Below are 17624 nucleotides of genomic sequence, written 5' to 3'. Positions count from 1 at the left end.
CCTCTACCGCAACAATGGGCGATGATCGTGACAGTGTCAGTTATGTAACGGGAAATGCGGCATCCTCAAAATGCCTGCCCGTCAACTTGTAGACCGCAACATGATCGGCACTGCAATCGGGACGTGTTTTTGCCTAGTGACAAAGGCTCGAGCAGCGACGTTACAAGTTGGCGTTGCGAGTTCTTTACCAGGTGCTGCTTTCCAGCAGCTCCCCAGAGTTCCTTCACAAGTAATTACTCTCAAGTTTAGTATAATTCAAAGTATCTTCACATAACTATTAATATTGATGGCGATGGCGAAAGCTTGCTTCGTGCGCTGTTTCAAGTAACGCGCTTTGCTTACCATGCTCGAGAACGAAATATAAGCTTTATATGTATGGGCAGTGACTTGTGACAAAGAATTCCACAAAAATATAAGTCCCTGAATGGTCGGCCTTTTGAGCGGGACAGATGAAGATGCGCGCGTTTTGCTTGTTTTGTTTCGCGAAGGAATTCGGCGAAACAGGGACCTTGAGTTGTGATTAGCCGCTTCTCCCAGAGCAGGGCGGGCGATCTCAATCTGTTTTCAGGTTCGGTTGCCTGTCCATTTCCAGCTGCCGCGCCCGAAAAGCATGCCTTTTCAATAAGCCCGCTCGTGGGGCAAGAGGCATCCAGCCTCCTGCAGTAACGAAACGCCTGGCTGACCGCGAGCAGAAGCCCCGCAGCTGCAAAGGCACCCATAATCCCACGGGCGGGCGACGTCGTCTAGGTCCCAGAACTGCCTCTGCCGTCCAATTTCAGTCCTCGCATGTGGTCTCACCCCGTCTTAACACTCGACTTCTTTTTAGCTTATTCCGTGTGCCACGTCGACAGAAGTGATCGGCTATTGCCTCAGGCATCTTTTCCTCTACAGCAAATTTAAATTGGCGTTTTTTTTTTTTTTTTCGGAGTCCTATGCATCATGCGTCTACGGCCCCTCACCCGTTCTGCAGCAGACTGAAGGAAACAAGCGGCGATAAGATGCGACCGGCCAATAACCAACTCCTGCAGGCGGCGGCACCCCAATCTTGGCGACGGCGATCAAAACCAGCTGCAGCTACGTACGGGGTTCTTCGGCACGTTTTCGTTGCACCCTTTTTTGCTGTCCCCTCTAATGCTTGGTAGCCCCGTTTCCAGAAAGGCGGCTGCAAAGGACGAGGGGCCCGGCGTCATTACGCCCCTAAGCGGTCCTCATTACTGACTGGAGAAGAAGATATTGCGTCCGGCGCCGAGCACTGGCCGGTTTATCGACGGCGCCGCTAGTTTATTATGGGTGCGTTTTTTTTTTTTTAAGGGGGGGAGGGAGGGGGGGGGGGTATTCTTGTCACGTTTGTCGACAACGGAGGCGCCACGAAAAAAATTCTCAACGACGCGCTGAATGCAGGAACGACAAGGTAGGTGCGTTAGCAAGCATACTGATGCATCCGAAGTAGCGGCGGCAATGGAGGACTATGAAGATCGGACAGACTCGGCAGTGTTCGTACAGTGCCAGTTTTAAAATTGATTGCACTGATTTCGCTCTGTTTTTTTTTAATTATTGTTGCAAGCCGAGTTCATTAGCCTTCCGCCATTTTAATATCGCGGCCAGTCTCCTAATGCTCTACTTACTACTCGAAAAGAAAAAATTCATATCACGACGCTTAAGCTCTTTGTTAGGAAGACTTTGCCTCATGAAATCCAAGTTGTGATGAAGCCTCGTCTGGTCGGGTAACAGGTTCGGGCTAACAAGGCGTCCGTACGGAAGCCGAAACGTCTTTCTTGCCGTTGTAATAAACCTTTGGGTGACCACAAGTTTATTAACTATGAATTTTGACTGCTACGTTATTGCCGTGCGATCACTAGACTCCACAGTCGACTTTAGCACTTGATTTAGTCCTCGTCGCAGTCTTTTCGGTAAGAACGAGGGCCACCCAGCTTTGAAACGAAAGTGACTTTTCAAGGCGCCATTTTCTTGTCGCATCTCTCTCTCTCTCTCTCTCTCTCTCTCTCTCTCTCTCTCTCTCTCTCTCTCTCTCTCTCTCTCTCTCTCTCTCTCTCTCTCTCTCTCTCTCTCTCTCTCTCTCCTCTCTCTCTCTCTCTCCACGATTACTCTGCAGAATATACGCTGGTACCTCATTTGTCAAAACAGCCAACCATCAAGTCCCGTGCAATGGTTGTTGCATAGGGGGGCAAAGGCGCCGGTGATAACGCTGACCTCGAGCGGCCAGCGCATATAAGGCTTTGAGCGAAGAGCGTCGCGAGCCGCTTCCTGAACTCGCTAAGGGTTGGGGGGAAGCGGTCGTGTCGTCACAGGGGGCGGGACGGTCTCTCTGCTTTCCCGTTTTCCCAGAATTAGCGGACCCGCAGCAGCGCGCAGCTGCTTCAAACATCGGGTCCGCGCGGTGCACGTTCGCTTTGCGCCGCTCTTCTCGGTACGAACACGGCGCCGCTCATTCCGATCTCAGCGGTCGTGCAAAGTGCACAGCTGCCAACCCCCGTCTGCGGAGCAGCGACGAGGAAGCGCCCACGAGTCTGCCATTGCCTTGCGCTTGGCGGGAAACTAGGGGGACGAAACGACTCAAAACAACGGCACCCAGATCAGAAGGCCTGCAGTGGGGCAACTTGCAGGGGTTTATCCAGAATTTCGATTTGGGGGGGGGGGGGGGGGGGGGGGTAAATCAACGGCACCCAGATCAGAAGGCCTGCAGTGGGGCAACTTGCAGGGGTTTATCCAGAATTTCGATTTGGGGGGGGGGGGGGTATAAATCTCTGGGCAGGGGTGCCTGTGGCTGTAGAGGTATTTTGGGGGGGGGGGGGGGTGACGAGTGACGAAATCCTTCGGGGGGAGGGGGGGGGGGGTATAAATCCTCCTGGGGGCAAGGCTGTCAGCATTAGACCTTCCCACTGACCAACGTCAAACGAATGTCCCTCAATAGCCCCTTTTCAAGAAAACAGAGACCTTGCAATTGCTCCTTGTTTCTGACAAACAACAGCAAAGTAAGACATCACGGTCCTACCCAAACCACTGGCGCCGCGAAACTGTCGGCTTTCTCGGCAAAGCCCGCAATTCTAACGCTGATCCCTCGGAAACCGCCGCCCGCTTACAAATCCGGCGTACCTCCCTGCGACTGGTGCAGAGGATGTGCACGCCATTTTTGTTTGCGATGCTATTCGAAGCCCTGACAGGTCGGTTTTGACCGCTGCGGTTGGCCGCGGCAACAGCGCTTCCACTGACTTGGGCACCAAAAAGCGCTCTCAAAATGACGGCAGGCAACGTCGGCGGTTGCATAAGCATTCACAGTAACGCAACCAAGCTTAACCGCGCATGCGGCATCAATGGGCTTCCTCGCGGATCGTGCTCAGGCCTCTAAGAGTTCACAGTAAAGAACTGCCGCGCTTGTTAAAATTGCGGGACGTGCAATCGAAGCGGCTACGCCACAGGGAATACGGAAGACGCGATTGTAAGAAACGGCACCCGTTTCAGAGCTAAATTCTCAACCAGCAGACGTTGACAAACTTTCCGATGAAAAATGAACGTGCAGGGCTGTTATGAGGCGTTTCGTCGCATTAACAAGGATTGCGTTATCATGTGCAGTGGCTTAAGCGAATTTCTGGTTGTAGAATTGAATGACGCGAACGATTAGCATCCTGTATCGCGTTCAGAATGTTAGAACCTGCTTTGAACATTTAGACAAGGTATTACGTTGCTGGAATGGCGGTTGTGCACAAACATACGTAATTACAAAGCTTGATAAGATAGCTCCCTCTCGTAACTGCACTGCCCATGTGCGTTTATAGCTCAACCAATCATAACGCTCGAACGGCGGCTATGTACAAACATACGTACTAGTTACAAAGCTTGATAAGATAGCCGTCCCATCTGAACAGTACTACCCAAGCGCGTTTATAGCCCAGCCAATTACAAGGAAACAAGAACATTTCGAGAGAAAAAGAAAGGCCGCTCCGAAGCAGTTACTAAACGGGGCGAATATAACGAAGCGCCACGGCACACAATCACTTTCGTCCGCGCACGGGGCACTCCAAGGAGGAGCTCGTGTCAGCAGCGGCGGCCTATCTAATCGGCCGAGCGGACAACATGTAGCACACTGTCAGCAGAGCGCCTTCATTTCGGATGACCTATATTTGAAACAGCAGATAACCCGCTACCGGGAAACAGCGGCCCCCGCCCCTGCCTCGTCGCACGCTGCGACTGGAATTCCGCCGTGCAAGCAAGCGCGGCACAGGTGAGCACTGTCCCGGCACTCGCTCTCTCTCTCTCCCTCTCAAACCGAGCTCCCCGGTCGACCTTCAGGCCTTCTCGCACAGCACTCACGCCCTTGACCAGCCTTGCACCCGAGAGTTATCGCAACCAGCGCAAAAAGTTCCGCGGTCGTGAGTCTTGACCTATCAAGCCCAATGTCACGCGTTTCCTCTCCCTCCCGACTTCGCCTTGTTTCGTTCGCCTCCTCGAGCATTCCGATTGCGCGGTTACCATCACTGCCTTCAGCTCTTTACTCATTCCCATAGGTGCGTCGCTTGGCCGCCGCCATGTCAAGGGTTGCAACATGAAAACTTTATTCCTCGTTCTGTTTTTAAATCAAAGCCCTATATGGCTAGACGAAACGAAAACCGGAGGTCTCGTGTGCGCAGAAAGCTCCTCCTGCGTAACCCCATGCGCATGCGCAAAAAAATAAACAGTTCGGAGTGGAGTTAGAAGTGAAGGTAGAGGGACTGGCTGGCTTCATAGATGACGTAGCTACACTCGCATCTACGGACGTATGGCGCATCGCAGGGAGCTAATGCGGAACGGAGGGCCTTGGTGGTACGGGTGGAGCAGCGTCAACGCCTTTGGTCTGCGACCAGCTGCGCTGGTCATCCTTCTAGTCACAGTCCCTGCAGACAAAAAGGCACGACTACTCACAGGGTCCCCGGGGGCTGTACGTCTCGTAGCTGGAGCAGGAGACGGGCGAGAGGCCGCTGCTGTTGGCCAGCCCGTTGAGCAGCGGCGGCGGCGGGGACAGCGAGCCGACCGACATCTGCGACGAGGGCGACGAGATCCAGGCGCCCGCGTCGTCCTGGCGCACGCGCTTCGAAGGCGCGGGGCCCCCGTCGCCGCCGACACATGGGCTCGGAAGCCGCGGCTCGACCTGCGTTGAACAACGCATCGCGCTCAGCGCGAGTGGCCGGCCCCGGGGGCAGCAAGGGCTGCCTGTCAAGCGAACGCATTGTTTTCCCTTCGCGTAGTATTATTGCACGAACGACATCATCACAACGGCGGACATTTCAAGCGACACGTGAAACGGCGCTGCTGGGGGATTCTCGCCACCTCACTGACCAATGCCATCGAGATGCACCAAGCTACGTGCAGCTTAGCTATTCCATATTCTTTATTTCTTTATCTTAAGCCTGGTTATGTCCACTGCAGGACGAAGGCCTCTCCGAAACATCTGCAGCCACGCCTATCAAGTACCTCCCAATGATTAGAAATCTTCTTTAGTAGTGCACCGTTTTTGTTTTTAATGACGATAGTCTTACTAGGGCTACCTGAACGCCAAAATATTCGTCACTCGAACCAGCCAGAAGTATTACTGACGACCCAGCTCTCATGTGGGTCACTGACGCGTTGGGAATTGGTGAGTAAAACACGGTCGAGAGGAATAGGAATCTGGACATGCAGAGTGGGGACAATACAGGAGAGAGGGACCGGTCGCGGAATAAATGGTCCCGGAACTAATGGTCCCGGAACACATGGTCCCGGAACACATGGTCCCAACTTCAAACTAGTATGAAGAAATAGTCCCACCACTACTGCTCCTATGCATGAGCGCCTGTATGAGGGAAGGAAGGGGCTCAATGTATTTATGTTTATATGTTTGTATTTGTACACAATGTATTTGCACCTGTTGATATATATATAACGTATTTGCTAAGGCTGGATTTACTGGAGTGAAATGCGGTATACAAATTTTTTGTCGCACATGTGCGACCTCGCGTGCTTCCTTTGCTCGCCGTTTTTGTTTTTCCGAATACCAGGCAAACCAGTGGCAGACATTTCATACTGGGCAGCCCTCGGCCGGTGTTTGAAGCGAATACAATAACGGGCTGCCATAATTTTCTTACTTAGCGGCTATAAGTGCACTCGCTTCGGTAACATTTTTTTGCTTGAGATGGCCCTTATTGTCCTCTTTAGAAGAAATTGGCCATGGTGCTGACTGTTGCGACAGCCTGGCTTGACTAGTGGCTCAGCCTATGCTCGCGATCAGACGTCCGCATGTGTCGAGACTGTGCCTGTCACCAACCTCGCTTACTGGCGGCGTCTCGCGACAGGTGCGGCTTCCTGGAACACGGCTGCACTCACACTATCCTGAACGGGAAGGGAGCATGGGGTCTGGCCGTGCGTGGAAATAGTTGCGGTGACGGAGAAAACTTCCGAGGGGTCACGAGGGGGCAGAGAACTCACTTCGCACGCACCCGTGAAGTGCTTGCTCACAAGAAACTAATGGCGCTTCTTTCTGAGGCATGCCTCTACGTATTCTGTCAATCACGGATGGAGCCGCATGTTTCCTACGTGGCTTCTTTTTTTCCCCCGTGTTTGCAAGTAGCATATTCATTGGTTATATAATGACAAGGCAGATTATTAAACTAACGATATTTTCATAAACCAAAAAGTCGAAAACAGAAAAAATGAAAATATTACAAAAATCAAATAATGAAAGAGAGAGAGAAATAATAAATAGGAATATTCGTCTTCAACGTTTTTAAAACGCGAAAAAAATTAAGGCCGGAGAAAAACGGCGGAAATACGAATAGAAAAATTCCCCAAACCGGACCAATCGTGTATGCCCTTCACTAGCACAAAAATGCATGGTTGGCAGAACCACCGCGTTTAATCGTTGTAATAGCGTAAACTGAGATAACCGGTTTAACGGAATCTGAAAAACAAAGAAAACAAAAATTAAAAGCCAAGTAAATTTTAACAGAGCCCACGTGGAGTTTTATAGTCATTTTGCCCAAAAAGGTGCCTGGGACCATTTTTTCCGGGACCATTTGTTCATACATCCGAGTTGGGACCATTTCTTCCGAAACCATAAGTTCCGGGACCATTTGTTCCGGAACCATAGGTTCCGGGACCATGGGTTCCGGACCATAAGTTCCGGGACCATTTGCTACGGGACCATTTGTTCCTACAACCGACAGGGACAGGAGGGGACGGGGAAAACTAGCTAAGCAATCGTACGGAAGGGATATATCCCCTCCGATTAAGGTGGGGAGGAACTGATGAGAGGAGGGAGAGGTATAGCGGAAGGGAAGGCAAGAGGGCGGGGTGAATAAAGAGGAGGGTGAACAAAAGTGTAGCTGAAGGGGTCGGGGAGGAGGAAATGGAACGGTGAGGACAGGCAGCACCAAAGGTGGTGGTGGAATGAGTCAACGGAAAATATCAGGGGCCAGTAGAATGAGCGGCCGTGAAAGGGGAGCGATATGTGGAGACACGGGAGAGGGGGAGGTGAAAGGGGAAGGGGGAGAATTGAAGAGCGGGAGCAAAGGATAAGGGAACAGAAGGAGAAAGATACTAGGTGAAGGAAAAAGGTAGAGGTGCGATAGTTTCGGGGACAGGGGAGGGACCAGAGAAGAGGGGAATGCGATGAGGAATAGGAACTGAGAGGAGTATTACGAGACGGGATGGGGAGGGAGAATGGGAGTAGATGGGAAGAAAGGAGGTGGTGCTAAGTGGCATGGCCGGCCGAACCGCTATCGTCTTTCCATGTCGTTTGCAGTGAAGCAAAAAGATACAAGACCTTTTTTTTTTTTTTTTCGTGAACCTACCCTTCTCACATCGTCACACTTCCTGCAGCCCCCATGCATTATTAACCCATAAACGCTCACGAAAGGGCGCGTGTGCTCCGTCCTTCCCAGTCGCGCGGTTACGCAAACAGGGCATCGCCGCGGGAGCTCACCTTGACCACGCTGGGCAGGTTTGGGGAGAGCGCGGGCGGCGATCCCGCGGCCAGGCCCCCCGCTCCCCCCTGGGCGGCCTGGAGCAGCACGGGCTTCATGGAGGCCACCTCGTCCGACGATGGGGCCACCGCAGACCGGCGCCCCAGCGGCTGCAGCTGCAGCTCAGACAGCATCCGGCCGCCGGGCTGCTGACGCCGCCGCAGCGCTCCTCCGGCAGCCGCCGCTGAAGCACGCGGCCAACATTCGGCCCACGCACGCACGGGGGCTGCGTGAACATGAGGGAAGAGACGAACAGGTCAGCCGAGATAGACAAGGGAGGCCGCAACGCCACACACACACACACACCGTTAGCGCTCTTGGCGACCTGCATGTTGTGCTGTTGACTCCAATAGACCGAAACAGGGCTACAGACAGACACGGTGAGGGAACAAGCGCCAAGCTATTTCGTGAAGATGGCCCGAAAGAGGTCACACGGTTCTTTTGCGCAAAGCGTGGGGAGTAATGCTAAGCCTCGATTTGATAGTCTTCTCAGCCAGATATCAAACTTGTACAGCTTTGTGATGCCACGTTTCCATTCGGTGGCCGGGCCAGCACCAACAAGAGCCTGAAGGGTACGTATTCGGGCATGCACTTGGGCCTGGTGGCTCCAAAAGCTACGCCTGCAACTTCCCTCGGCGTAGATAACACAAACACCAAGACGAGCGGTCCCACGCGTGTAATGGCGTCGAAGATATTTACACAAATAACACAACGACCACCACTATACCGCCAAGCACCTCGCCCTTGACTCGGTCTTCGACTTTTGCGTTCCGAAACTTAGGTCCGCTCTTTTGTAGCTGACAAAACCGTACTTAGGATTTGGAGTATTCAACGACGAGAAATCGAACGCGCAATGGCTCGCATGGTCAAACAAAACAGGCCACTATTCAGACCGGAAACGGAAAAAATGGTCCCGGAAAAAATGGTCCCGGAAAAAATGGTCCCGGAGAAAATGGTCCTGGAAAAAATGGTCCCGGAAAAAATGGTCCCAGTGACCATCTAGGAAAAAATGGTCCCATGGCCCAGCCAACGTGTTTCCCTTCAAGTTAGTCCGATCTGAACTTTGTTGCGGTTTGATTTTGTCCCTTTGCGTTTTAGCTAAAGGTTTGAGAAAGATGGAATGCTTTAATATTCCCATAAGGGGCCGAAATTTACGCCTTTGGAGGCCAAAATCTAACAAAAAATTGGGTAGACAGACAGACGGACGGACGGACGCTTTGATGGATGGATGGATGGATGGATGGATGGATGGATGGATGGATGGATGGATGGATGGATGGATGGTGGATGGATGGATGGTAGGGCTGAGCACGGATTAAACATTTTAATGCAATTAATTGGATTAAAACCGCACAAGCAACTGCGAGGCCTGGAACCGTCGGTTTAGTAGCTTAGTCGAACACAGCCATCTCAGTGTCTGGAAGGTCATAGAAGCTCTACGCTCTCGTCAGTATCGGTGAAAATTGCACAAAAAGCCGTGGGAGCTCCAAGAAGCGCACAGCGTCGTCCCGGGTCTAGGACATTTCGGTGCAAGGCATATCGGTGCAGGACGTTTCGGTGCAGACATTTCGGTGTACGGATATTTCGGTGTACGTACATATCGGTGTATGGATACCGTTTCGCTGCACGGACACCTCCGTGCGCAAACATTTCGGTGACCGAATTATCGTGTGCTTGCTTGTTTGAAGCAACCATTGCATTTTTATTTTCGCTTAACATGGGTTATAGACAACAATCTAGCGCAGCGCTTACATTTTTAGATTGGTGCCGTCTTCAATTTTTTACGGGTATTTTTAGAAACTGAACATTTCTATATTTTTCTTTAATACCTCGTTCATTTTAGCAAGACAAACGTTCTTGGTCCGATTAACCGGCTTTACTCGAACAAGACTTTTTCGTACCTTGGCTTCGGGACCGATTTTTCCGGGACCATTTTTTCCTACCTTTGATTTGGGACCATTTTTTCCGGGACCATTTCTTCCGGGACCATTTTTTCCAGGACCATTTTTTCCGGGACCATTTTTTCCTACACCCATTCAGACACGTTCACCAGCACCTTTGGGACGCAGTATAGAGCAAACGCTCACTAAAACGTTAAATTTGGTGCTTCGTCAATGCGCAAAGCTAAGTTATCAAATTAACGTGACACTATGGGCGAGTTAATACTCCATTGAATTGATGCTTACAACGTGAACAATTTATCAGTTTGATCAGCAGCCGCACTGCGTGATGGAGATTAAATTTCACCAAAGGACACGGGCAACGGAGAAACAAGAAGATAAAACAAATCAGCTGTACGAAACTAATCAGCGCGTCTCCGCACTTAAAGGCGGAAAACGAGCTTGGTTACCACACACTGCTGCGAATGCGAACATCGACCCAACGACGCCTGATTGAACGTGCGGCCAAATGTCAAAAATAGCGCGCCACATCACGCGGATTCACATAAGGGGGGCAAACATTTCGAGTACGTCTGGAAGCGATTGATTTATCGGGCCCGATAAATTTAAGGCATCGACCAGCAACTTTTATCGAGTCTGTTTGTGCCTCGGGCACTCTCGCCGGCTGATAACAGCCAGCATAAATAATGAATGTCTACCGATAAAGACACCTGGCTATCGCTGTTAATGCAGCACGCCACGTACTAGCAACGCCCACACCGAGTTCCTCTCAAAGTGCATGTAACGATTCACGTGATACTGTATACACTGCGAAAACATCAGATAACAAAAGTTCCGCGTATGACCATGTTTTTCAATTACCGTTTTAATCGCTAATGAGGTATGAAGCGCTCAATACACGCACCAATATAGGCCAAGGAAACCTGCTCTCAAAGTGCATGTAACAATTCTTGTGATACTGTATACGCCAATCATATCAGATTGCAAAAGTTCCAGGCACGATCAGGTATAACAAAATCTCTTTTCTTCAATTATTTTAGCGCTAGCGATGTATAAAGTGCATAACGCCGCAATAAGGTCAAGGAAATGCAAGCGTGCACGCGCACAACGCGCTGCGTGCAGACGTTTAAGGCAATCGAGGTTTTCACTAAGCGTTTTTTGCCTCGCGCAAGCCTCAAATTACAACTTTTTCGTACCGTACAGCGTGGCTGACCGCAGACAAAGGGCACAGCCGGCCCCCTGACTGAGACACACACACCGTCACTTCCTGCGCTTTGACAGATCTGGAACTCCGCGGAGCAGGGAATACGTAGGCCGAGGGAAGACAGGCGACCTTCCCACACGCCTTGCAATTTGGAAGCGTTTATTGTCACCTGCTCAGACAGACGCGCAACCGCAACCGGCAAGGAATTTTCAAACTGCACGGGGACAATCTCCTGCTCAATCGCTGCTGATTTCGGAACCACGTTCCATTCAAATTAACGTACTATATAAACAATTTGATTGAGGATCGCGTTAAAAGTGGCGAAGGGTTATTCCAGCAAGACAACATTTCGAAACGAGTATGCATGAGGTGCAACATCACTCATCAGCAGTGCACGCTCGGTTAGCAATGTCGCGGCCGTACTCGCTCCGAAAGTTCCGAAAGAACGTCCATCCAAAGTACACAGACATCAAGCAAAAAATGCGGGATGGGTGATCTTTCACATCAGGTGCGAACTAGAAAAAAGTTGCCGCACCGCCAACCAAAACTGCGGACATATCAAGAAAAAATACCACATGGGCGAACTTTACGCTCAGGTGCGGAAAGGACAAGCAACTGACCTCATCAACATATGAATAGATGATTCGCGTTTATTTTGTTCATTGAGCGGGGCACGGCCATCGGTTTTAGAGGTGGGCGATTGTTGGGATCTTTTAGTGAATTGACTATTTAACCCCAAAAGGGGGAAGGTGGTCGTTCGTTCGGAACTTTACGGTCCATCCTCCACGCGAAAAAGTTAAAGGCCTCACGATTTCGTTAAGTTCGTCAGGAGACTGCTCCTTGCCCTGTGCGAACGCCCTTTGGTTCCCCGTGAATTTCTCCCTACCGAACGCTTTGTGGGCGTACGGTGCGCGAGTTCAACGTCAGGCTTTTCATTTTCTTTTTTAATGACAACAGCCTCCAAGTCGGGCGCTGCTTCTTCGGCCACACGCACGGCTTAGAACGCTGCCACACAGCCGCGCGGTGCCCCCCGAAGGGTTATTCGTGAGTGGGTTCTCCAAGGAGCCCTTCTTTCCACTCTCCTCTTCCCTGGGCGGAGAGGCAGGCAGGCCATGGTCGTCATCCGGTGGCGCATCCGCAGCAGCGCGGGGCCAGCAAACAGCGCCGCCGAGTGCAGTAGCCGCAGCGACCGACCTTCAACCCGGGTCGGAGCTCCGCTGCGCAGGGCCATCGATCGGGGCTCCGCGAGCAGCGAACCAAAAGGCGCGCCTGACCTTGGCCGCCGCCGGCACGAGCGGCAGACGCGCTACAAGCGCCGCTGCCGGGTAGCGCCACCCAGAGGCGAAGAGGAACACTACTGCCGTAGGCGGCGGACTTGGCGGCGCCCGACCCAGCAACAGACGCGGGGTAACGCGAGCAAACCACAGCGACATTTTACGGCCCTCGTAACACCGTTCCTACTGGGTTACAAGGGCCCCTCTTATGAAACACGCCGCCGCGCAAGAATCGCCCACCGCACAGACTGAAGCGATGGCGGAGGAATCGAAGTGTGATACAAAGTGTGAATCCAAGGCCGGCGCAGCTTTCGTTGCGGCAGGCTTACGAAGACTCTTTGGCACTGAATCGCTGCAGCCGCCAAGGCTTACGACGATGGGGTAACGAGTTCGACTTTCGCCGTGGATACATGCGAGGGCCGCTAACCGCTGGTTCGCTAGACCAATTGACGGAGCTCGCAAGAAAAAAAAAAATGATGAAAATGTCCAAAAGACACGAAACGCGCTTTTGTGTTGCCCCGATAGAAAAATACGACTTCGAGGCCGTGCTCTGCGCATGCTTTACGACCACTGAGCATCCTGAACGATAAAGTAAACGACATGATGTGGACCGCTGACGTTTACCGCCTTATGACTGCGTTTACCCCTCGTTTCACTAGTTGCGCACGCGGTGCACACATCAACTTCATCATCGTCGGCCTATTTCTGTCCACTGCAGGACACGCTATTCAGCCGCAAATAACCTACAACGCACTAAAGGCATAAACTTGGCCAACCGTTTGGAGAAAGGAGGCCGTTTTGTAGCTATTTCCGACACTCCGCACACGTGCCTACGCGTCGCTGTTGTATTGGCCTTTGCCGACCACTGCCCCCACTGGAGCACGAGTTTAACTGCTGCTGACAGAGCGGACAAACCACCCCGTTCAGTACCCGGTACACCTGCGCATAACCAGTTTCCCCGCCTCTGAACATGCACAGTAGCGCTGGTCGTCTACCGGTTACCGTACCGGGGCCGGTTCTCCGCTCTGCTGTAGCTCTATAATAGAGAGTTATAGCAGAGCGGAGAACCGGTTTCGGTACGGTAACCGGTAGCCGACCGGCTGGGCACATGCGCAGGTGCACCTACCGTGTACCGGGCGCCGTACCGGGACCGGTTCTCCGCTCTGCTATACTCTCTAATGAGTAACAGATTAGACCGCCATGTTTATCCTGGCAAGCTATAATGTAGCATCATTTGCTCTCTCTCTCTCTCTGCGTGCCTTTGCTACGCCATGCTTGTCTACCAAAGGATGTCGTCGACCGCCTGCGCACATCTTTTCCTGCCTAAGAGAAACGACTCCACAGGGTTTTGAGAGTAGAAACGCAGCTGCACAGCGCGATAATCATGGACACCGTGCAGCGACAAGGGATACAGAGGGAAAAAGAAAGCAGGAGCTAGAAACAAGGAACTACAAGCTACAGGAAATCAAAGCCATTCGTTACGAGACTACCTCACCCGCTGTGAGCGCGGTGCGTGTTTCGTAGTGGCCACGAATCGTGCCCTTACGGCGGCTAGAACGCGTCACGGTAAAGCGTCGGTACGCCCGTACCTTCGCAGCGAGGCCAAGGACGTCGCGAGCTATACGTGCGCTTTCCATATAAGGCTGCCAGGAAAAGAAACGACCGGAAAAATGCGGGACAAGCAAGAAAGGAAAAAAAAACATCAAAACAGCGCGCTAGGCGAAAAGCGTACGCGCCAGGGCAGAGAGCGACTTCAATGGCCGTCGCACCGCTTTTGTTGCCAAATAACTCTCACTAGCGAACGAGACCGGCGAAAGGGAAGCGTCAACCAGTCAAGGGCCGCCCGCGACGCCCCGGCCAATGGGACTCGCTCGACGTCATCGGCCGTCCTCGGCGGGGGCCCACTTCCGGCACCGGAAGTTAGCCGATCTCTGCGACAACGTCGCGGCGGGACCTTGAAACGGCGTCTGGCACAATGATGGTGCCCCCACTTGCCCAACTCGTCGTCACCAACGTCGCCGCTCGTACTACGGGCCCCGCCCGCCATGCAAAATGTCCGTCGAACGCCCCTCTCTCATATGCAGCGCCTGGAACTCCACGTCGTCAAAGAGGCCAGTTCGCGCCGCTATACATGACCCCCGAGGATAATGCCGGAAAGATTGCCCAGACGGTAAAGCATTGCACCACTCCGCACTAGAGCCGTCAAACCATGAGTGAAAAAAGACTACGGTTAACAATCGGAACGGCGCTATAGGATGCGCTGCAAGAATGGAAAGAACCCGACAAACCGGCACGGTTTTATTTAACCGAATAATCGGGTCGGTCTGCCGATAGACACATCAATTAAAAATAATCAAACTACATTTCATTCATGTTTTCTGCCTTGTAATCAACACGCTGTGAAGCTAAAATCATTTTAGGCATTCATAAAGACACTGCCCTGTCACTCGTGTCGCAAACAAGTTCGTTCGCTCTTCACTGCATGCACACGTGGTGGTTCACAGTAATTCCGGCAGCACTAAAACCCGCTCGCGTGGCATTCATTAGGCTAGGCCGCGCGTCAGCATTTTGTTTTTAACGGGCACTCTTCCTCGAAGGAGCCACCGCGACGCTCGCCACCACTGTAATCATCGTAACCGCCGCCGGCTACTTCTGCGCAGATTACAGAGCAAGCACCCTATACCCTTAAATGTCCACGTCTGCCAGACAAAAACATCAACGAAAGATGGAATCCGAGTGCGGGCATTTACAACACTGCGCCAATTGATTTTCTTGGCCCAACAGACTGCATTGCGCACATACCAGTCATTTTACAGCGGAGCTGTTAGCCTCTCGTTGGTCGGAAAACTTCGTGTCGTAAACGAAAAACCCAGGCGGGACCCAGCAGTTCTCGCCCAAGACGCCGAGCGCATGCGTCAGGCGTGTAGCATAGAGCTCAGTGTATTCGCGTACAGAAAAAAGCCGCAAAGCAAGCATCAAAACCGCATGATGCATGATAAGGTGCCGGCGAAAATGGGACCCCCCTCCGTGTGTTGTGATAGAGATTAAGTCTGCAGCTCCTCTCGAAATGGGAGGGGGTTGGCGTAATTAAAAGGCTAGCGCATGAGTCAGGACCCAGCATCTGCCGCTGGAGAAGCAAGCGATAGGCCCGCCGAGACAACTAGGAAAATTTCATACCCTCCTTCATCGCCATGTGTAGTGGTATACGACAGCTGTGCTGGACATCCACTTTCGCAGGGCGAGATGGCGTCCTTTTTTTTTTTTGCGTTTTTCTTCGCTACACATCTGCTAGCATCATCCCCATCAGTCATGGTGGGCTCGGGAAGTGACTTGAACAAGAGCCACCTAAAATAAAGACACCTACGACCAACGCCGCTAGCTATTTGGATGGTTCGCTGTATGTCTGCTTGGCCATGTGAAAAAAAAAAAAAAGTAAAGCCTCGTCGTCTTCCCTACCTCACCACCACCCGCCGCAGTGGCTCAGCGGCTAAGGCGTTGTGCTGCTAAGCGCAATTAAGGACGCGGGTTCGATTCCCGGCGCGGCAGCCGATTTTCTGATGGAGGCGAAAAGCAAAAACGCCCGTCTGTTCCAGACTGCGGCACACGTTGAGACCCTAGGTGGTCAAAATTTATCCGGTGGTGGTGGTGGCCCGGAGCGCTCCACTAAGGCGCGCCTCATCGCCTGTCTAGGGTCAGCGCAGTAACCCTCATCATCAACCATTCCACCTCGCCACCTTTGTAGGGAGTTTGCCGCTTTATCAGCCTCTCAGGGGCTAAAACTCCTAGCGAAACTTTCAGAAACAGGGCCGCACGTGTTACAGAACCTACACGTCATCGCTGTCGACATCAGGATCGGCTCATCAGTCCACGTTTGAACAGAGCGCCACTCTCTGCGGGGCGCGCTCCGCCAGAGACCGACTGATCACATTTAATGACATAACAGAGCACTACCGCCTCTCGCGTCGACAATTTTCCCCGCCTCATCCATCCCTTACGATAAGCCAGGCGCGTATTTGGCGGCTCTTGCAAACGGACACCTTCCCAAGCAGAGCTCGCCTCCACCACATCCATCCGACAGAATTCCCTTCGTCAGCATGCCCCCTGTGCGGAGAGCACGCCTCACTAAGTCATTCCATATGGCAGTGCCCCCAAGACCCCTTCCCTCTAATCACCAGCAGCGAGCAGTGGAGGGAGGCGTTGGGTAGCTCCGACCGGGCGGCGCAAGAAGTCCTGGTCAAAAGAGCCACCGAAGTCGCTACCAGCCTTAGGCCGGTGGCCACCGCGCTTCTCTGACCACTTGCTGCAATAAAGTTTTCTCCTCCTCCTCCTCCTCTCGGCGGCGGCAGTTTCGAACGCTGAACCGCAGCGCTGATCAAAGTAGAACAGCGGGGCCATAAAATTTATACGACCACGCTTCCAAACGCTTATGGGCTCGCTTGCCTGTCCATTCGGCTGCAACGGGGTGCGGTGCGCGTTTGCGACGCTGTGCGAACGGCAACTTTTATAACGCCCCTCTTGTTTTGTTCTTGTTCAATTTACGGTGCCGTATCCGCCGTTTTCTAGATGGTGACTCGCCCTGCTGGCGCTAGCTGTAGCTGTAAAATTTGTGCGGATACGGAGTTCTAGCTGAAGGCATAAACGGGGAAGAAAAAATTTAAAGAACATAGAGAAAAATATACCAATGACAACGACCTCTGCACTAAATGTTGGACAACAACTTTTATGTCGACCCGAGCGTGCGCTAATGCGGTCGCGATGGTTTTTTTTTTTTTTTTTTTTTTTTTACAGCTGAAAGATTACGAGCTTGGATTCAGCATTGATGGTTAGCTACGGCTAAGTTCATCACCTCCGATAGAGGCGCGACATAAAATGAACACCACGGATGGCGTGGTGCTCATTTTATCTTTTAAATATAGACGCAGTTATCTAATCCGCACTGCGTACCAAGTTCGAAAACCCCGGTAAAATACGAGCGTAACGGATAAGGGATTCCAGCGGGAAAGGCTGATCTGCAAGACATGCATTAAAGGGACGCCAAACACGGCTGATCAGGATCACAGAGCGCATGTCACATGTTCATAGTCTTCTTTTTGGACGATTTATTCACAACAGTTTGCACATGTATTCATTCGTTCATTGAAAGCTCATTCATAAGTAATTTCCGCTCGAAGAAACACCAAATAAAAATTAACCATAACAGCATACATAAATGACCACGCAGATGCCACGAAATCACTCTGCAAACCCGGTATGA

The 17624-nt window shown here is 52.0% G+C and overlaps 1 protein-coding gene across 1 annotated transcript in view; it reads right to left on the bottom strand.

The window, feature by feature from the left end:
- LOC144169968 (ecdysone receptor-like) overlaps positions 1–17624 on the bottom strand; it is an 86856-nt gene that overhangs the window by 30614 nt on the left and 38618 nt on the right. Inside the window, exons 2-3 of the mRNA XM_077699443.1 lie at positions 7952–8217; positions 4918–5143 (exon numbers count right to left, since the gene is read on the bottom strand). Of these exons, the coding sequence (XP_077555569.1) occupies positions 4918–5143; positions 7952–8217 (492 nt within the window). The remainder of the gene's footprint in view (positions 1–4917; positions 5144–7951; positions 8218–17624) is intronic.

The sequence above is a fragment of the Haemaphysalis longicornis genome, unplaced genomic scaffold (genome assembly GCF_048455015.1).
Source record: "Haemaphysalis longicornis isolate Haplotype H1 unplaced genomic scaffold, Haemaphysalis longicornis Haplotype H1 scaffold_2, whole genome shotgun sequence".
Classification (NCBI taxonomy): Eukaryota; Metazoa; Arthropoda; class Arachnida; order Ixodida; family Ixodidae; genus Haemaphysalis; species Haemaphysalis longicornis.
This window is presented reverse-complemented; position numbering and strand designations above follow the sequence as displayed.